This window comes from Mytilus trossulus, chromosome 2 (assembly GCF_036588685.1).
Source record: "Mytilus trossulus isolate FHL-02 chromosome 2, PNRI_Mtr1.1.1.hap1, whole genome shotgun sequence".
In the NCBI taxonomy this organism is placed as follows: domain Eukaryota; kingdom Metazoa; phylum Mollusca; class Bivalvia; order Mytilida; family Mytilidae; genus Mytilus; species Mytilus trossulus.
This window is the reverse complement of record NC_086374.1, coordinates 77,614,671-77,633,182: the sequence shown is the minus strand read 5'-3', so window position 1 is coordinate 77,633,182 and position 18,512 is coordinate 77,614,671. Positions and strand designations below refer to the sequence as shown.

Genomic DNA, 18,512 nt, shown 5'->3' with positions numbered 1-18,512 from the left:
GGTAGGTCGACATTTCGTCAATTTACTGAAAATCGATGAGTTTTTTTTGTAAAATAGGAGAATGTCATGCCATAGATAATTGAATTAGGATTTGTTTTGTGTATAACACGGACCAATATGATTTAAAATGACATCGGAATGACTTTTCTCCTGCAGGTAAATGTGGCCAGTGCAGTCAGCTATTGACAAAATGTATATATCAGTAAATTAGTATTTTTCTAAAACCTTATAAACATAAAATTACAGTTTGCTCTTTTCTTTACTAATATAATTTCATTAAGCTAAATATGTTATAAAGTAGATCATGTTGAGATTTTCTGGTATCGGTTGAGATATTCTGGAACAATGTTGAGATCTTTTTCAACTCGCCCGTTCTGTGTTCGTTTTGTATCTATTACTTGTCCGTTATACATCCGTTGCAGGTCCGGTAGACAGGCTCTCTAACGGACTTTACCGGACATATAAAGGTTAAAACGGACGTGAGACGGACATGAACAGAAGAATAACAGAACGATATTTGATTATAAAACGGATACACACAAATTGAAAATCGCGTCAGAAAAAACAATTATTGGTATGTTGGTTTTCTTTAGTATCATGAATATTTATGGCTTTTTATAGCTGACTACATATGTATGCGGTATGGGCTTTGATCATTGATGAAGGCCGTATGGTTACCTATAGTTGTTAATTTCTGTGTCATGTTGGTCTCTTGTGGAGAGTGCCATTTCTCGGCATACTACACGTCCGTTTCATTTGTTCATTACATCGTGGACTCCTACTGGATGAAAATGGTGTAAATGGAAAAGTTTTGTTCATCCTTTCGGCGTCCTTTCGAGCTATCTGGTAAAGTGTGACCACAGTTTTAAGCAGAACGTGTATGCTAAGCATAGACACACACACATATGTTTAGCCTTTTTCTGTATCATTGGAACAAAGACATACTAGTAGAAGTAGTAGTAATATATATATATAGTGGTAGAGACAGAGGTCCTCTGGCGTTATCCGCCTGATCCAGTTAAAATGTTGGACCGACCAATCCAACCTGAATCACAGCATATTGCTGGTCAATGTAGATCAAATAACGATGTTTTAATGAAAGATAGTGGAAATGACACAATGAAATGTGTAATGTATGCCCATAGGAAAAAAGAGACAGAAGGTCCAAAATACATACAAACAAAACCTGGAGAGCTTTTATATCTTTATGTGAAAATGACAATGATCACGACTATAGAGCTGGAAATCGTCGTAGTAATATGATCGAAGTCAGGTCTTTTAAGAAGAGCGTTATGAGGTCACCGGGCTTGATCGTACTAGAATCGACTGTCTGACGACTTTGCTCGCCGCGATATAGCCTTTTTGTGCTAATGCGGCGTAAAGCAACCAACAATCAATCAATCAGAATCGACTTTTTTTTTAAAGGATACGGTCTTGAACAGCTAAGCATAACCGTAGAAAAGTCGTAGTGGTTGGGTCGCATTATTAAGGCGACTAGAATCGCGCTCAAGATACGATGGCACAGCGATCTTTGTGGACTACGACCTTACCGCGCATCTACTTAGACATGATTTCGCAACGACATATCACGATTGTTTTGAACATGTTGACTACTCTCAATACAATCTTCAAGACCTCAAGACCGTACCACGACAATACTGCGATCTACACAATCGCAGTACAATCGTCAAAAGCATTTTTTTATACAGATCGTAGTGCGATCATGGCCTAGTGTGACGGGGCCTGGGGTATACTATAAATGTTGATGAATATTACCAAATATTAAGGATGTGCCCTGAATGCAGTTGTGAACAAACAATCAAAGTTATAATCATTTCAATACCAAACGTGCGATTACACTTAATTAAAGTTGGACGTCACTTTATATAGTACTTGCATAAAGCAGTTTCAAAATCGTTATTTTTTTTGTGATAAGTAATATAATGACAACAAGAATGTGTCCAAAGTACACGAATGCCCCACTCGCACCATCATTTTTCATGTTCAATGGACCGTGAAATTGGATAAACAAGAATGTTTCCTCAGTACACGAATGCCCCACTCACACTATCATTTTCTATGTTCATTGGACCGTGAAATTGGAGTAAAATCTCTAATTTGGCATTAAAATTAGAAAGATGATATCATAAGGAACATGTGTACGAAGTTTCAAGTTGATTGGACTTCAACTTCATCAAAAACTACCTTGACCAAAAACTTTAACCTGAAGCGGGACAGACGGACGAAAGGACATACAGACGGACGAACGAACGGACAGACAGACGGACGAACGGACACACAGACCAGAAAACATAATGCCCCTTTACTATCGTAGGTGGGGCATAAAAATGACATATTTTACTGACAAATAGATTATCACCACCACCATTAATTAATGAAGATCTATGAAGTCATCCTGTATGAAAAATTAAACCTAGAAAAGGACCCCCTTTTTATTTCTTCATAAATGTAAGCATTTTCGACATTAAATAAAGTCTGTTAGGAATCTAAATCATCTAAAACATAAATAGATAAATATTATAAAATAATCTTCTTTATACTTGTAAAGCATGCCATGATGATGCATTTTTCTATCGGCAATTTTTGAAACTGTATCAGTATTTAGATTTTAACTTACCACAGACAGAAAACATACATCAGGTTAACCGCAAAAAGGTTAACTCGAATAGTACCGCTCACTGATATAGTTTCGTTGTTCATTTTAGGAAATAACTTTATTTTTAAAATAGAAATTACATTTAATTATTTTAAATAATCTTTACCATAGCTATTTTATCAGTTTTTGTCTTTATATAGTAATATTGCACGCATGTTGAATTGCTAGTCGTAGTTAATTTGACCTTTGAAACCTCAGCGCCCATATTTTAACAATAATATACTTTATGACACAAAGGAACCAGAAAGACACAACCAGTACCTTTATATCTCAGTCAACCATTTAGAATTTTTCATTTTCCTGCTTAGAATAGGCTTGACCAAAAATATTTTTGCAATTAACAGACGTGGTTATCGTAAAGCATAAAAAAACACAAATTGCTAGGTCATTAAAATCATAGCAGTTTTATCGGATTTGAAGAAAGTAAACATGATAGTTCGTAGGAGAAAAGTGATTGTGACTTCAATATCAGATATTTTGAACCAAACAGAGACATATTAGCTACAATTATCATTTATCTATGGCATGACATTCTCCCTTTTTACAAAAAAAGTCATTGATTTTCAGTAAAGTCGACCTACCCTTTGTTTATTTTGAATATTTTGAACCAGAAAACCACAACAGGAAGTGCCTGAATACTTTTTTCCTTCTCAACCATTTGGTGAGATCAGATGGTTTACAAGGCGTGGATTAGGGCAACTATTCTAAACATCAAATTCTAGGAATATCTGTGTTTATTGATCTTGCAACTAAATTCTTGAAAAGAATAAATCAAACATGTATTTTTAAAAAATAATTTTCCAACAGTTGTTTTTTCATCTAGGCTCATTATAAACGGAAAAAGATTTTTAATATTAAGATATTCAATTGTATTCTTGAAATGTATTTGCAAGTACATATATGAAGGACTCAAATCTATGACGGGTTCCAAATCTATGGCAGATTCCTATGGAAAGCCAACGGGGTCAAAATTCTTAATTCGTGAGTTGTAAATTTGTAACTTGTAACTGTGTGATTTGTCAATTGGTATATTGATGTTTTGTTACTTGTCGATTCGTTAAATGTCGATTTGTAAATTGTCTATGTGTATATTGATGTTTTGTAACATGTCGATTCGTAAATTGTCAATTTGTATATTGATGTTTTGTAACTTGTCGATTCGTAAATTGTCAATTTGTTTATTGATGATTTGTCAATGTGTGAAATGTCATCGTTGTATTATGCTAACAATCATTATGACGACAGATGGCGCTCGGTCTCTTCTTATGTGTATAAGCCTCCTGTAAGTATGTGCACCGCCATATGGAATATATATACCAAAGTAATTTATATCAGTTCTGTAGGACAGTACACCACCACATACATATAAAAGAAACAAATAGATAAATGCATTTGATTGTTTTATATGGCATGTATACCAGGGACTCGGTTTTATATAGAGGTGACCTCAAATAAGCATGTTTGTTTACTAATGTACTGGTCACCAAACCTGGGATGGGGTTTGTCACTTCCTGTATTAAGGTATATATAGATGTGTCGCTGGAACGGGCTTCCTTATCAACTTTGCAAATATATTACTGTCACTTGGCAGGAAATTTCTACTTTATATTTAACTGGGTCAAAATAAGACTAAATACATGAAATATATTAAGACGGGGCTTGAAAATTTATACTAATATTATCCTGGGCCGCAAATTTTGGACTAACTGGGAGAAATGGTTTGACACCCATTATTACTTAATATTATAATCTCAATATGAAATTATCTAATGATCTTTTAATACAAGAAGTAAATGGAAGAACAATCTTTATATATTTGGCTCCTGCATGAGTAATGAAGAATACAAAATGTTTTATACGCATATCATATTTGTACTTTACAAAAAAAACTGAAGTGAAAAATTATTTTAAATGAGTCACTTAATTAATGTATACTTTATATCAAAACTGTATTGAATATGTACTATTTTGAAATAAAATCTGAAGGAACCAGAAAACTAAACGAGGACCTTAAATGGACCACCAATATTTCCAACGTAGCCAAGAAGGCAAATTAACACTAGGATTCCTGATAAGAAATTTGAGATATTCTTTATCGGAATGCAAGAAAACCGTATATTTTTCAATGGTCAGGTCAATAATGGGATATCATATGATCAATAGTATGGGACCAGTACACATCTACAAACATCAATAAGCTTGAAAGAATACAGCGACAACCTGCGAGATTTATAACAGGAGACAAATCCAGAGAAGTTGGTTGCGTCTCAAACACGCTCACCAAACTGAAACTATATATACGAGGTGGTACAGGGGCTGGTTTCTCAGTGTTATAGAACCAGACAATTAAAAAAAAACTCGTTCAAAAAGAACACTGAATTGCTGGCAAAGGGCCCAATTTAACAATTATCATAACATTGACAACAACCCGACCATAGAGCAGACAACAACCGAAGGCCACCAATATGGGTCTTCAATGCAGCGAGAAACTCCCGCACCCGGAGAAGTCCTTCAACTGGCACCTAAACAAATTTGAATACTAGTAGTTCTTTGATAACGGACGGCATACTAAAGTCCGAATTATACACAAGAAACTACAATTAAAAATCATACAAGACTTACAAAGGCCAGTGGCTCCTGACTTAGGACAGACGCTAAAATACGGCTGAGGGGTTACACATTTTATTTTAGATCTCAACCGCCCCCTTTTTTATACACCCACTTTTAACCAAAGTGACGCCCTATCCCTTTGACTTGTCAGAGAAAATATCTCGCCATCTCGCATTTGCATGACAGAGGCAATTATCTCAAATATGCTTGCACTAATTTTATTTCTCCATGAAAATATTTGCACATGATTTGGGGTTTGGCCCTGGGGTATAAAGTGAGTAATTTTTAGAGTAAAATGGTAGCCAGGGATCCTGAATGACTGCACGACAGAAGAGGCAGGCGGAATACAACATGGTTTGTGAATTAGATATTATGATTATATTGTTACAAATTCATTGCAAATGATTTATTTTTTTATTTATTTTGATATGCAAATTTCAAAACAAATAGCCTTATTGATTAACATCGTGAATCATTTCGGTTAGTGAACCATCCGATCGACAAAATATTAGATATGGTAAGGTTGCCGGGCTTTATGGAGGTGTGGCACCGGGTAAGGTTCATATCTGGAGGACTGGGCGTTAAGCAGCTGTTGAGATCGAGGGACTAGTAAATATTTTGGTCTTTTTGGTTGTAATCTTTTATAGAAAGGAAATATAGCGGCAATTTTTAAGCTTTTTGACCAGAACTATTCAGTAGGCATGTTTATTATTAATATATATGTCGTGTACAAGTTGCGATTTTGTACAGGTTATAACATGTACAAAAATATTGTACATGTTATAACTTGTATGATGCAAAAATACAAGTTATAACATGTACAAAAGTACCCCATACATGTTATAACCTGTACAAAATATTGCTTAAAAATGGGTTTAACTTGTACAAAATTTAAAATAAATCTTAAAGAAGTAAAATATACATAACAAAAGACATTAATTGTTTTATTCCATTTTCCGTGGAAAGAAAATGTATTTGATGACAAACATATACCAAAACAAATTTTACATGAAACATTTTACAATAACGTAGCATGTAAAATCGCGTAACGTTTAGCGCGGTGAATAACACTTTCTCAGGTGAATATGCTTTTTTATTCAAAATCCAATTCATATAGAGAAACCTACTAAAATTATACCAATATGGAATAACAGATGATATTGACTTCAATAACATTTTCATAACTTTTTTACTGTATTATTTCTTCATGTTAGTGTGTATTGTCCTTTTTTGATATAATTAATTTCCAGGGGTCGATATTACAAAGCATTCCTAAGACCTGTCCTAAGATATATATCTTAGAACATATCTTATGTTCCTCTTATGACTATTTATGGACATATCTTTATTTGATGGATTATAATATTGTGAGTGTCCACTTTGAAGGCAATAGTAAAATACTTTCATTCTAGTTGACACATAAGAGGATATCCAGGATAGATGTGTCTATAAATAAAATTGAGAATTGAAATCGGGTGGGTTTCTAACGACAACAACCCGCCAATGGAACAGACAACATCCAAAGGCCACAAATAAATGCTTTCAGAGTAGAGGATATATATTTAAAACATCAAAATGACATTCGCCTCATGCAATGATCTTATAGTTTATAAAACAAAAGTGAGTTATAAATTTACATAAGTCATGCTGAAGGCCAAAAATGTTGAAGAGTAGATCCAAAGATATTGATAATGAAGCGTGGTCTAATGAAAACTATTTCAGCTCTCTCTTGTTTTTACAAAGTAAGCATATACGACATTGTTTTAGTATTTGCATGCTATAAACACGAGAGGGAGGAGTATTTAAGAATCGTTTTCAAACATACAATTACATGAACACACATTTTGCCAACATTCTTCATGAAACATATTTTTCTGAAACTTTGTGATCATTGTCCTTAACAGAAAAAGACACGTCTGGTCTATTTATTAGAAAGGAAATATAGCGGCAATTTTTAAGCTTTTTGACCAGAACTATTCAGTAGGCATGTTTATTATTAATATATATGTCGTGTACAAGTTGCGATTTTGTACAGGTTATAACATGTACAAAAATATTGTATTTGTTATAACTTGTATGATGTACGAATCGACAAGTTACAAAACATCAATATACAAATTGACAAATCACACAGTTACAAGTTACACATTGACAAGATACGAAGTAAGAATTTCGACCCCGTTGGCTTTCCATAGATTCCTAATCTATGTCAAATTTGACGTTACAAACGTCAAATCTATGGTAGATTTTTGTTTTCTCCTAATCTATGGCAGATTTATGAATTACGTAATTTTCAAGGAAAAAAGAGTAAAATATAACTCATCTGGTTCCGTAATCTCTCACTTCCGGTCCGACTAATCACCGATCTAGTCTGATAACGTAACAAACACTATATCGTACAATATAACACCTTTCTTCATCGCGGGATTCGGACGGTATATCAAATAATTATTATCCATTCTATAGATAAAAGATCACATTTTCTTAAAATTATCGGCAAATTGTTCTAGAGGGAAATTTTTAAACACAGGACTTCGGGGAAGTTGCTGAAGTCGGCGACGACTTATAATTGATCATATATGGCGTTATTTTCAATTACCAATGTAAATAATAAACTGATTGATACGTTTACTTCTTGTGTGTTACAGTGGTAACAGCGGTGTGGATGGAGCGCAAATCGGGCCACTAGCGTTAATTGTTCACGTGGTAACAATTTTGACAGTTAACAGAATATTTGAACAGCCACCTGACTTTTAAATAGAATATTGTATTGTCCGTGGAGCCACAGTAAATGAATTAAAGGACGTTTTCTTACAAAGTCTAAATAGTGTGGACACAAATAGATGTCTCCCAATAATCGTAAAAGTTGCAATTGGGATAAACGACTTCACAAAATTTATTAAAAATAAAAACAGGGAACGTGAGCTAGTATATTCAGGTGCTAAAGGTCTTGAAATATACGAAAATATATTAGAATTTAAAGCAGCTGTTAAACAGAAATTACCAAATGCTTTAGTCGGGTTTTTAACTGTGCCACCAATAAGTTTTTAAGAATTACAAGGAACACTGTTTTGAGAATAAGAAGTTGACAGTTTCAGAGATATCGGACGATGATCTGCTCAAGTTTCAAAAGGATTTTTGTTAAATGAAAAAATATTTTTTGGAAATTGTGAACAGTCAGGACATTTAAAAGGCTGACGAACAATTTCTTGACACAGATCAGTTTGCAGGCTTGGAAAAGTAAAACGAGGTAAAAAGTATCAAAAAGTATATAAAAACGATTTTCGGAATACATGGTATTTTGGCTATTAAACAAAAGTGTTTTCACAGTTAATTATAGCTATCAGAGCTGAAATTGGTTATACAAAAGCGGAGGATGCACAATCGTCAGATGACATAAAATCTGGCAGCTCGTTTGTAGAACATTCACAGTCAGAGGGTAGTGACAGGGAAGACTCCTGGGATTTTAAGAGAGGACAATTAATGTAAAACTATAAATGCTATTTTGTATCCTTTTGGTAACAAGTTGTTATGTTCAGTTAAGGTATTAAGAATACTTGTTTGTACTCTTGATACACGCTGAGCAGCAGGTGGTAGCTCATACATTGTAGTCAAGTTTTGTTTGAATATAAACTGGTGTTTATACATATATATTTATATAAAAAAAAATCATTATAAATATATCTGAACCATAATTTGTTATTTAATATTGTTCTAAAGACAAACTTGACCTAGATATTAGGTACAGGTGTGCAGCAGGAAGTAGCACTAATGTACCTAGTACACTTGAGTTAGCAAGGGAACAGCACAAGGTCGTATCAGCAAATGGTGAACCTATTTTTGATATACTAGGGAAAACAAAACTAAGTATTTGTATAGGACAGGAAGTGGGAATACAGTCAGTTTTAGTAGCTAGGGACCTGGCCTAGGAGTGCATCCTTGTGGTTGATTTTATGAGGGCCCATAAATTGATAATTGGTTTTGATACCATGGCATTGAAAACTAAAACAACAAATATTTGCATAAAGAAAGGAAACGCTAATCTTGCGTGTAACATAAAATCTGCAAAAACAGAAGTAATTCCTGCTGGACATGAAAAGATTATTGACGGATAATTTGTTGTTAAGGGCAGAGGAGAGATTATGACGACAAACTATGTCGGTATAATTGAATCAAAATTAAGACAAACAAATGAGAAACCTGTACTGTTAGCGCGAAACCTTGTAACGTCTCAAAAATTGACTGTACCATTGAGGGTAGTAAATTTTTCAAGTGAAGATTTGACAATCCACAAAAACACTACTCTAGGGATTTTCTCTACGATTGATGAGGACTTTGATAAAGACACGGGTGTTTGTGGTGCGGTAAACGGTTCTACGGTTTGTACTGGCATATCAGGAACATAATTGATAAAATGCATGTTGATTGTTCATTAAATTTTGAACAAAAAGGAAGACTCAATTCCCTGTTAAAGGGATATAACAGCATTTTTTCAAACGGACCAGCTGATCTTGGTCGAACCTCATTGGTAATAAGAGGGACAAAAGATACCAAAGGGACAGTCAAACTCATAAATCTAAAACAAACTGACAACGCCATTGCTAAAAATGAAAAAGACAAAAAGGCAAACAATAGTACACATGACACAACATAAAAAACTAAAGAATAAACAACACGAACCCCACCAAAATTAGGGGTGATCTCAGGTGCCCCGGAAGGGTAAGCTGATCCTGCTCCATATGTGGCACACGTCGTGTTGCTTATGTGATAAAAAATCCGGTAAATAGTCTTAACTCGGTAGGTCACATTCATGAAAGGGAAGGGGATTGTAGTTACGACGTAAGGAACATATCCGATATCATTTGTGAAACGGTTATTCCGTAACGGTCAACCAACTCGTGATGGCGTCCGTAAAATTTCCGAAGGGATGATTTCAACTTCACCATTTGGAACTCTTGGTTTAATAGCTCCCTTGTGAGCAGCAACCCTCTATCAAGAAAATCATAATAGGAAATGCAAGCACGAGAATATCGTATCAATTGGGAGATATATACACCGTATTCAGGTGCTGCTGGAATGTTGCTACTTAGAAATGGAAAGTTCACAATTGGAAAGCTGAAATAATCTCTTTTGTCGTAAAGTTTTGTTTTCAATCGACCCTCATTGTCAATTTCTAGATGTAAGTCAAGATATGAAGCCGACTCAACTGTATCTGTAGTATCCTTTATCTATAGTTCAATGGGATAGATGCGTTCCACATAGTCACCAAATTTTGAATTATTTAGTGAAAGAAACACCACATTGAAACAGGTAGTAATTGTCCCCTGCGACAAGGGATAAGACGTGTGCCTATTATCAAGCAGAAAGAAATCAAAGATCACATCGACAATATGTTACAGGAAGGGATTATTCAGCCATCATGTAGCTCTTGAGCAGCTCCTGTGATTTTGGTGCCTAAGAAGGATGGGACTACCAGGTTTTGTATTGATTATCGCCTGATATATCCAGTCACTAAAAATGATGCATACCCCTTACCACGGATAGACCAAACGTTGGATGCTCTTGCAGGGGCAAAATTATTCTCTTCTCTGTATTTAGTTAGTGGTTACTGGCAGATAGAATTAGATGCTCAAAGCAGAGAGAAGAGTGCGTTTACAACCAACTGGGGACTTTACGAGTTTGATGTCATGCCGTATGGTCTCTGTGGGACACCAAGCACTTTTCAGAGACTGATGGAAACAGTTCTGGCGAGATTACAGTGGGACCCGTGTTTAGTTTACCTTGATGACATCATCATCTTAAGTCACACTTTCGATGAACATTTAGTCAGACTCAAGAAGGTATTCGAAATAAATCAAGGAGCGAACGTGAAGTTAAAACCTTCCAAATGTCACCTTTTGAAATCAAGAATTAATTGTTTAGGTCATGTAATTTCAGAAAAAGGTATTGAACCCGATGAAGCAAAAATCAAAGCTGTTAATAACTGGACCCCTCTAAAATCTGCAACAGAGGTTCAGCAATTTCAAGAACTCGCCTCGTATTAAAGACGATTTGTTTCAAAGTATTCAAATATTGCATCACCATTATATAAATTGATTCACCAAATACATCATTTATTTGGAATGATCGATGCCAAGATTCATTCTTGGAGTTGAAGAGGAGACTAACGACGGTACCTGTTTTAGTTTTTCCGCGCAGTGACTGAGAGTTCATAGTCGATACTGATGCGAGTGATTTTCGAATAGATGCTGTCCTCTCACAGATCCAGAATGAAAAGGAAGTCGTTATAGCTTATTCGAGTCGAACATTGAGCAAGTCTGAAAGGATCTTCTGTACTACGATAAAAGAGCTTCTAGCATTTGTGTTTTTCATTAAACAATATCGTCATTATCTGTTTGGCAAGAAATTTCAGACAAGAACAGATCACAAAGCACTGAAATGGCTTTTCTCAATGAAGGAACCGGAAGGTCAGACTGCTCGGTGGATCACACAGTTATCAGAGTATGAATTTTCTATAGAACACAGAGAAGGTAAACGTCTCAGAAATGCGGACGGAATGTCTAGAATACCATGCCACCAGTGTGGTAATGGTGAGAATAATATCGCTACCTCTGCTGTAAATAGGCAATTTAGTCGTCGATTGTTTGTGTAATTTATGCGTGTTTCTCGTTTTTCGTTTTTTTTTTATGTAGATTAGACCGTTGGTTTTCCCGTTTGAATGGTTTTACACTAGTAATTTTTGGGCCCTTTATAGCGGTGTGAGTCAAGGCTCCGTGTTGAAGGCCGTACATCGATCTTTAATGGTTTACTTTTTGTTTTAAATTGTTATTTGGATCGAGAGTTGTCTCATTGGCACTCACACCGCATCTATTATCTTGGGACATTGGAAATAGACGACCTGAATTCCGTGACGTTGAAGGGAAAAGTCCTGTGGTTAAGGACTTGTGGAGCAAGTTTGACCAATTGGTATTACACAATGAAATGTTATATATAAGATGGAAAAATGCAAGGAAAGAAGAATATAAATTGAAGATGGTTGTACCACGCAAATTAATTAATGAAAAACTATACAACCTTCATACTAGCCCACTAGGGGGACTTTTGGGAGTGTCAAAAACATTTGGAAAGTTTCTGAAAGATTTTATTAGTTTGGAATGAGGCGTGACCTTGAAAATTATGTCGCTAACTGCGTTGAATGTGTTACAAGGAAGAATCCGAGTAGAACAGCTAGAGTGCCGTTACAACCACATTATTCTGGAGCTCCATTTGAGAAAATAGCAATAGATATATTGGAAATGCCTATGTCGGATCAAGGGAACAGATTTATTGTGGTAATTGGAGATTATTTCTCTAAGTGGGCAGAGGCTTTCCCTTTAAGGAATCACACATCTCCTGTGATCGCCGAAATCCTCATTGATCAGTTTATAAGTAGATTTGGTGCACCATTTCAATTGCATAGTGACCAGGGGCCTGAATTTGAGTCTCGACTTATATCTGAACTATGTAAGTTACTAGGAGTTGATAAAACTAGGACGACTACTTAAGCTTACCACCCCAATCAGACGGTCATGTTGAGAGATTCAATAGAACACTTCTCTCTTTGCTCAGCAAGTACGTCAAAGAAAATCAAAGAGACTGGGATATTCACCTACAAAAAGTGATGATGGGGTATAGAACTAGTGAACATGAATCTACAAAGTTTTCCCCGGCTTATGTTCTTTTTGGAAGGGAACTAAGAATTCAACTGGATGTGCAGTATCAGTTGCCTAATGGCAGCACTGCAAAAAATGCCAGCGAATATGTAACAAGGACTAAGGAAAGATTTTTACAGGCATACAAAGTAGTAAGGGAAAATCTAGGACTGTCACAAAAAACAATGAAAGATCATTATGACAGGAAGGCATTCGGTGAAGCATTTGATGTTAGTGACAAAGTTTGGTACTATTATCCTCGAGTTAAGAAGGGGCGATCGCCCAAGTTGAATCGTCCGTTGAAAGCTCCATATACCATTAAAAAAGAAGATTTCAGACCTAGTGTATAAAATACAGTTAGATAACACAAGAATTAGAAAAGTTGGTAATTTTAACAAACTGAAAAAGTGTGCAATACAGAAGAGAAATAACCAACATGAGATAACCACAACAGGGGATATATATGTACGGATGTTAACGAAGAGGAACAATTGGCAAACCGTCAGCCTTTTGGAAGATTAGATATAAACTTTCAACCTACTCCCCCAGCATCTCTGATTACCAACAACAGGGAGGAAAGATGGGATGAAGATGTTTCAAATGAAGATGAGGATGAAACAAACAATAGTTTAAGATAAAAGCAGGTTGAGGATTTATCCGAAGAAGAGAGGGAAGACGCCGTTACAGACCATGGGAATTTAGCAAACGAAACAACGCCAATCGTTGAGGAAACTCATATGGATGATACAGAAGAGACAACCGGAACTGCTTTGCGACGTTCATCAAGGAATCGGCAAAATCAAAATACTTGGCGATGGAATTGATTAACTTTAGGACAGTTATATGCTATGTCAATTGAAATATTTTGAACATGTGTATATATTTTGGTCGTGTCAAGAAATTGTTTTATATATATAGACACGAGGACGTGTCTTACATAGAGGAGGACAATGTTATATAGTACGTTATAGTGTTTGTTACGTTATCAGACTAGATCGGTGATTAGTCAGACCGGAAGTGAGAGATTGTCGTCAGTACGAAAGAGTGTGGCAGATTTAAAAAGGACGATTAGTTGTTACTGAACCAGATGAGTTTAGTTGAACATTTACTAACATTCTCCACTGTTATTTGTGGTACATATTCAATTACCAATGTAAATAATAAACTGATTGATACGTTTACTTCTTGTGTGTTACAAAAGCACAGCTGTTTCAGTAGTGGATATTTGGGGAATGGATTTATAGTAAATATTTGAGCGTCTATCAAATTATTTTTAAATGTGAGAAAATGAAATTACAGGATACCACCAAGTTTACTCAACGTCAAATTAAATATTATGTGAAAAGTCAAACTGTTTAATTTTTTTTTTATAAAAACTGCTTTCTTGTTTGTTAATGGACTTTTTTTCCTAGTTGTTTTAATAAATGGATTAAACTGGTACAATGCACAGATTAAGAAATGCTTATTTTTCCAGGAAAGATAATTTTAATCCTAATTTCAGAATTATGGTATATCACTTTTACACTTTTTTTTTGTTTGACATCACGATTTGGTCGACCATTATGGAATTTTTATTTCACAAATGATTTAGACATGCTCCGGTTGTTGTACATGTCAACTTATTTAAGACAAGTTAGTGATCGTATATTCACTGCGTTGTTCTACATTTGCACAAAATCTGCCATAGATTTGGAAACAACAAAAATCCGCCATAGATTAGGAAATTACAAAACTTGCCATAGATTAGGATTGTAAAAAATCTCCCATAGATTTGGGTGGCATTACGTCACATTTACCATAGATTAGGAATCTGCCATAGATTTGGAACCAACCATAGATTTGAGTCCTACATATAGATGTATTTTCAATAGTTAACTTTCACCCGATTAATTCTATGAGAGGTTTTATGATCTTTAATATCGAGATTGCTTTTTTGTTTACAACCTGAAATATATATATACCTTCCGCAGATATGACAGTTACGATGTTTATTCAGTCATCATTCAATTTCTTTTGAATTTATTATTAAATGTATTATTGCCTCTGTACGTGATGTTATCATTGATTAAATAACCCTTGTAAGCTTATATGCCATCACTTGGCGTCCGTCGTCGTAAACTATTTCAGGATAAAATTCGAATATCACGACCCAGGCCATGTGTAAATTTCCAATAATCTATGGCTTCCATTAATTATTTCTTAATTGACATTCTCAAAAGAATACAACATTTCTTAGTAACAAAACCATTGAGAACTTATAATTGGTTATAGGATTTGAATTTATGCTCACTGTTTTGCTTTTTAGAGCAATTCACTTTGCTATTGCCATTTGACACCCCCCTAAAAAACAGATAAAAAATTCTACCTACCCTTTTTTCCCCCCAAAAAAAAAATACCACCAGCTTTTTTTAGTTTTTTTTTTTAAATATTTTGCCCCTCAACCTTGTTCCAAACAACCCAAAACAAAAAAAACCCAAAAAATTACACCCCTTTTTTTATACAAAATTTTTCAATACCCTTTCCCACATTTTTTATTTCACCTTCCCCACCCTTTTTCCAAACAAAAAATTCTTTCCCACAAGTTTGGTTATAATCTCAATTCAAATTTTCATTGGAATTTGTAACTTTAATTACACATTTAAATAAGTCTCAAAATAGAAAATAACATAAAACCATAGGTTATTTTGGTTCTTCGTGATCGGCTCATGATCGCTATCGTGATCTGTTTTTCAACAGATTTAAAAAAAAAAATTAGTGATCCGTGATCATAGAAATTTATTTTCTGTGAATCGCGATTGACAAAAAAATCAACTCGGGAATCGTGATGAGACCCCCATCATAAATTTAATAGTAACTTCTTAACCTCAAATTAACAAAATTTCTTTGCATTGTAAAAGGTAACTAAGCATAATATATTTGGATTACCTCCTTACACTGCTTTTAAATTGTCTCAATTGTCCTTAAACCAGAAGACCCCATGTCTTTTCCATTTTTTGCCCCTACTTCCTAATTGGCTTTTATATAGTGGTTATAAACCTTGTGTTAAAATTTTATTGATTTCTATTTTTAGTACTAAAGTTATTATCAGGAAATCATCTGTCTTAGGACGACGCTGACGACAACTTGAAACCAATATACGACCAATTTTATTTTTTTACTTTATAATCACAAGAGTTTAAAACACAACATAGAAATGAAACTAAAGATTGTGCAACCAATATAGTATTGCATAAAGTTCTGATGGATTGACAGGCAGGAGAGACAGACAGAGTGAGTACTATAGAGCATTATTGACAAGTTAGCAGGACACTTAGTATATAATTAATTATAAAACCAGATGTTCCGCAGGGCGAAGCTTTATACGACCGCAGAGGGCGAATCCTGAACGGTTGGGGCTAGTATGGACACATCATTCAAACTGGATACAGCTCTGAATTTGGATTGTGATTAAATAGTTGACACAGTATAGGTTTCTGACACAGAATGAATGTGGTCTTATGAACTTAAAATGTTTTTTTTTTGCTTTTGAGCAATTCACTATGCTGTTGAATATTAGTCCTTTGATATTTGAAGAAATTTTCTTTCAATTCCTGAAATCTGAAATAAGAAAAAATGAACACCACCATTTTTTTTTTCACCTCCCCCTTTCCCTTATTCCAAAAATGATCTCAATTCAAATTTCTAATGGAGTTTTTAACAATAACTACTCTTTAAATACATCATAAAATATACAATGTCATACAGTCATGATTTAAGTTGATTTAACTACTATTCTGGACAAAGAAAGATAACTCCAATGCAACATTTTATATTGTCAAATTTCCAATGAAGTACATTATCCCAATGGAATTTAATAAAGTTTTTGGCAAATTTTCAATATACATAATTTAAGAGCAGTTTAGGTGAGATATTAAAATGAGTTTCAAATACCAACCTTACACTGCTTTTAAATTATGTTTTGTACTTGAGTAATTGTCCATTAACCTAAAAACCCTCCCCCCTTTTTGCACCTATATAACGGTTTTAGCCATAACTCCCAAAGACCATTCTTACCATCCCTTTGTGGTATTCCAATATCCAAAATCTAAATACATCATATCAAAGAACCCCAAGAATTCAATTTTTGATGAAATCAAATGAAGACCTCAATGTGGACCAATTTGATAACCGGTCCGAAATATATAAAATCTAAATACATGGTTAGATTCAGCACATTGAAGAACCCCATATATTGATTTTTTGTTGAAATAAAACAAAGTTTAATTTAGGACACCGATTTGGACCAACTTGAAAACTGGGTCCATAATAAAAAATCTTAGTACATGTTTAGGTTCAGCATATCAAAGAACTCCAAGAATTTATTTTTTGTTAAAATCAAACTAAGTTTAGTTTTGGACCCTTTGGACCTTAATGTAGATCAATTTGAAAACTGGAACAAAAATTAAGAATCTAGATACATGTACACGGTTAGATTCGGTATATCAAAAGACCCCAATAGTTCAATTTTAAAAGAAATCAAACAAAGTTTAATTTTGAACCCTTTTGGACCCTAATTCGTTGGAACCCAAACTCCCAAAATCAATCCAAACCTTCCTTTTGTGGTCATAAACCTTGTGTCAAAATTTCATAGATTTCTATGAACTTATACTAAAGTTATTGTGCAAAAACCAAGAAAAATGCTTATTTAGGCACTTTTTGGACCCTAATTCCTAAACTGTTGGGACCAAAACACCCAAAATCAATCCTAACCTTCCTTTTATGGTTGTAAACCTTGTGTTTAAATTTCATAGATTTCTATTTACTTTTACTAAAGTTAGAGTGCGAATAAAAATGACTTTGACAACTTTATAAAATAAGAAGATGATATAATTGCCAAAAAAGCATCTTTCAACTAGAGACCAAATGTTGTAAATGTTTGCAGCTAATCTCTATTATTAGAGAAACCATTGGTGCTAGATCAAAACTAACAAAAATGATCAGAATTATTAAGTTCATATATATAACAAGATCTACACCCATAACCTTGACAGGAGTACATCTGATGTGGTATAGGCAACAGGATATGACAACACACTACCAAACCCATAACCTTGACAGGAGTATATCTGATGTAGTATAGGCAACAGGATATGACAACACTACCAAACCCATAACCTTGACAGGAGTATATCTGATGTAGTATAGGCAACAGGATATGACAACACTACCAAACCCATAACCTTGACAGGAGTATATCTGATGTAGTATACGCAACATGATATGACAACACTACCAAACCCATAACCTTGACAGGAGTATATCTGATATAGTATAGGCAACAGGATATGACAACACTACCAAACCCATAACCTGGACAGGATTATATCTGATGTAGTAGAGGCAACAGTTCCAAACCCATAATCTTGACAGGAGTATATCTGATGTAGTATTGGCAACAGGATATGACAACACTACCAAACCAATAACCTTGACAGGAGTATATCTGATGTAGTATAGGCAACAGGATATGACAACACTACCAAACCCAAAACCTT

At 34.6% G+C, this 18,512-nt stretch overlaps 1 protein-coding gene across 1 annotated transcript; it reads left to right on the top strand.

Moving 5' to 3' along the window:
* The first annotated feature begins 1,023 nt into the window (after nucleotides 1-1,023).
* On the top strand, nucleotides 1,024-12,831 carry LOC134706010 (uncharacterized). The gene is made up of 5 exons (XM_063564723.1): nucleotides 1,024-1,162; nucleotides 9,008-9,154; nucleotides 10,886-11,127; nucleotides 11,550-11,903; nucleotides 12,436-12,831. Exons 1-5 carry the CDS (start codon nucleotides 1,024-1,026, stop codon nucleotides 12,829-12,831), a joined length of 1,278 nt encoding a protein of 425 aa, XP_063420793.1.
* The last annotated feature ends 5,681 nt before the right edge of the window (nucleotides 12,832-18,512 follow it).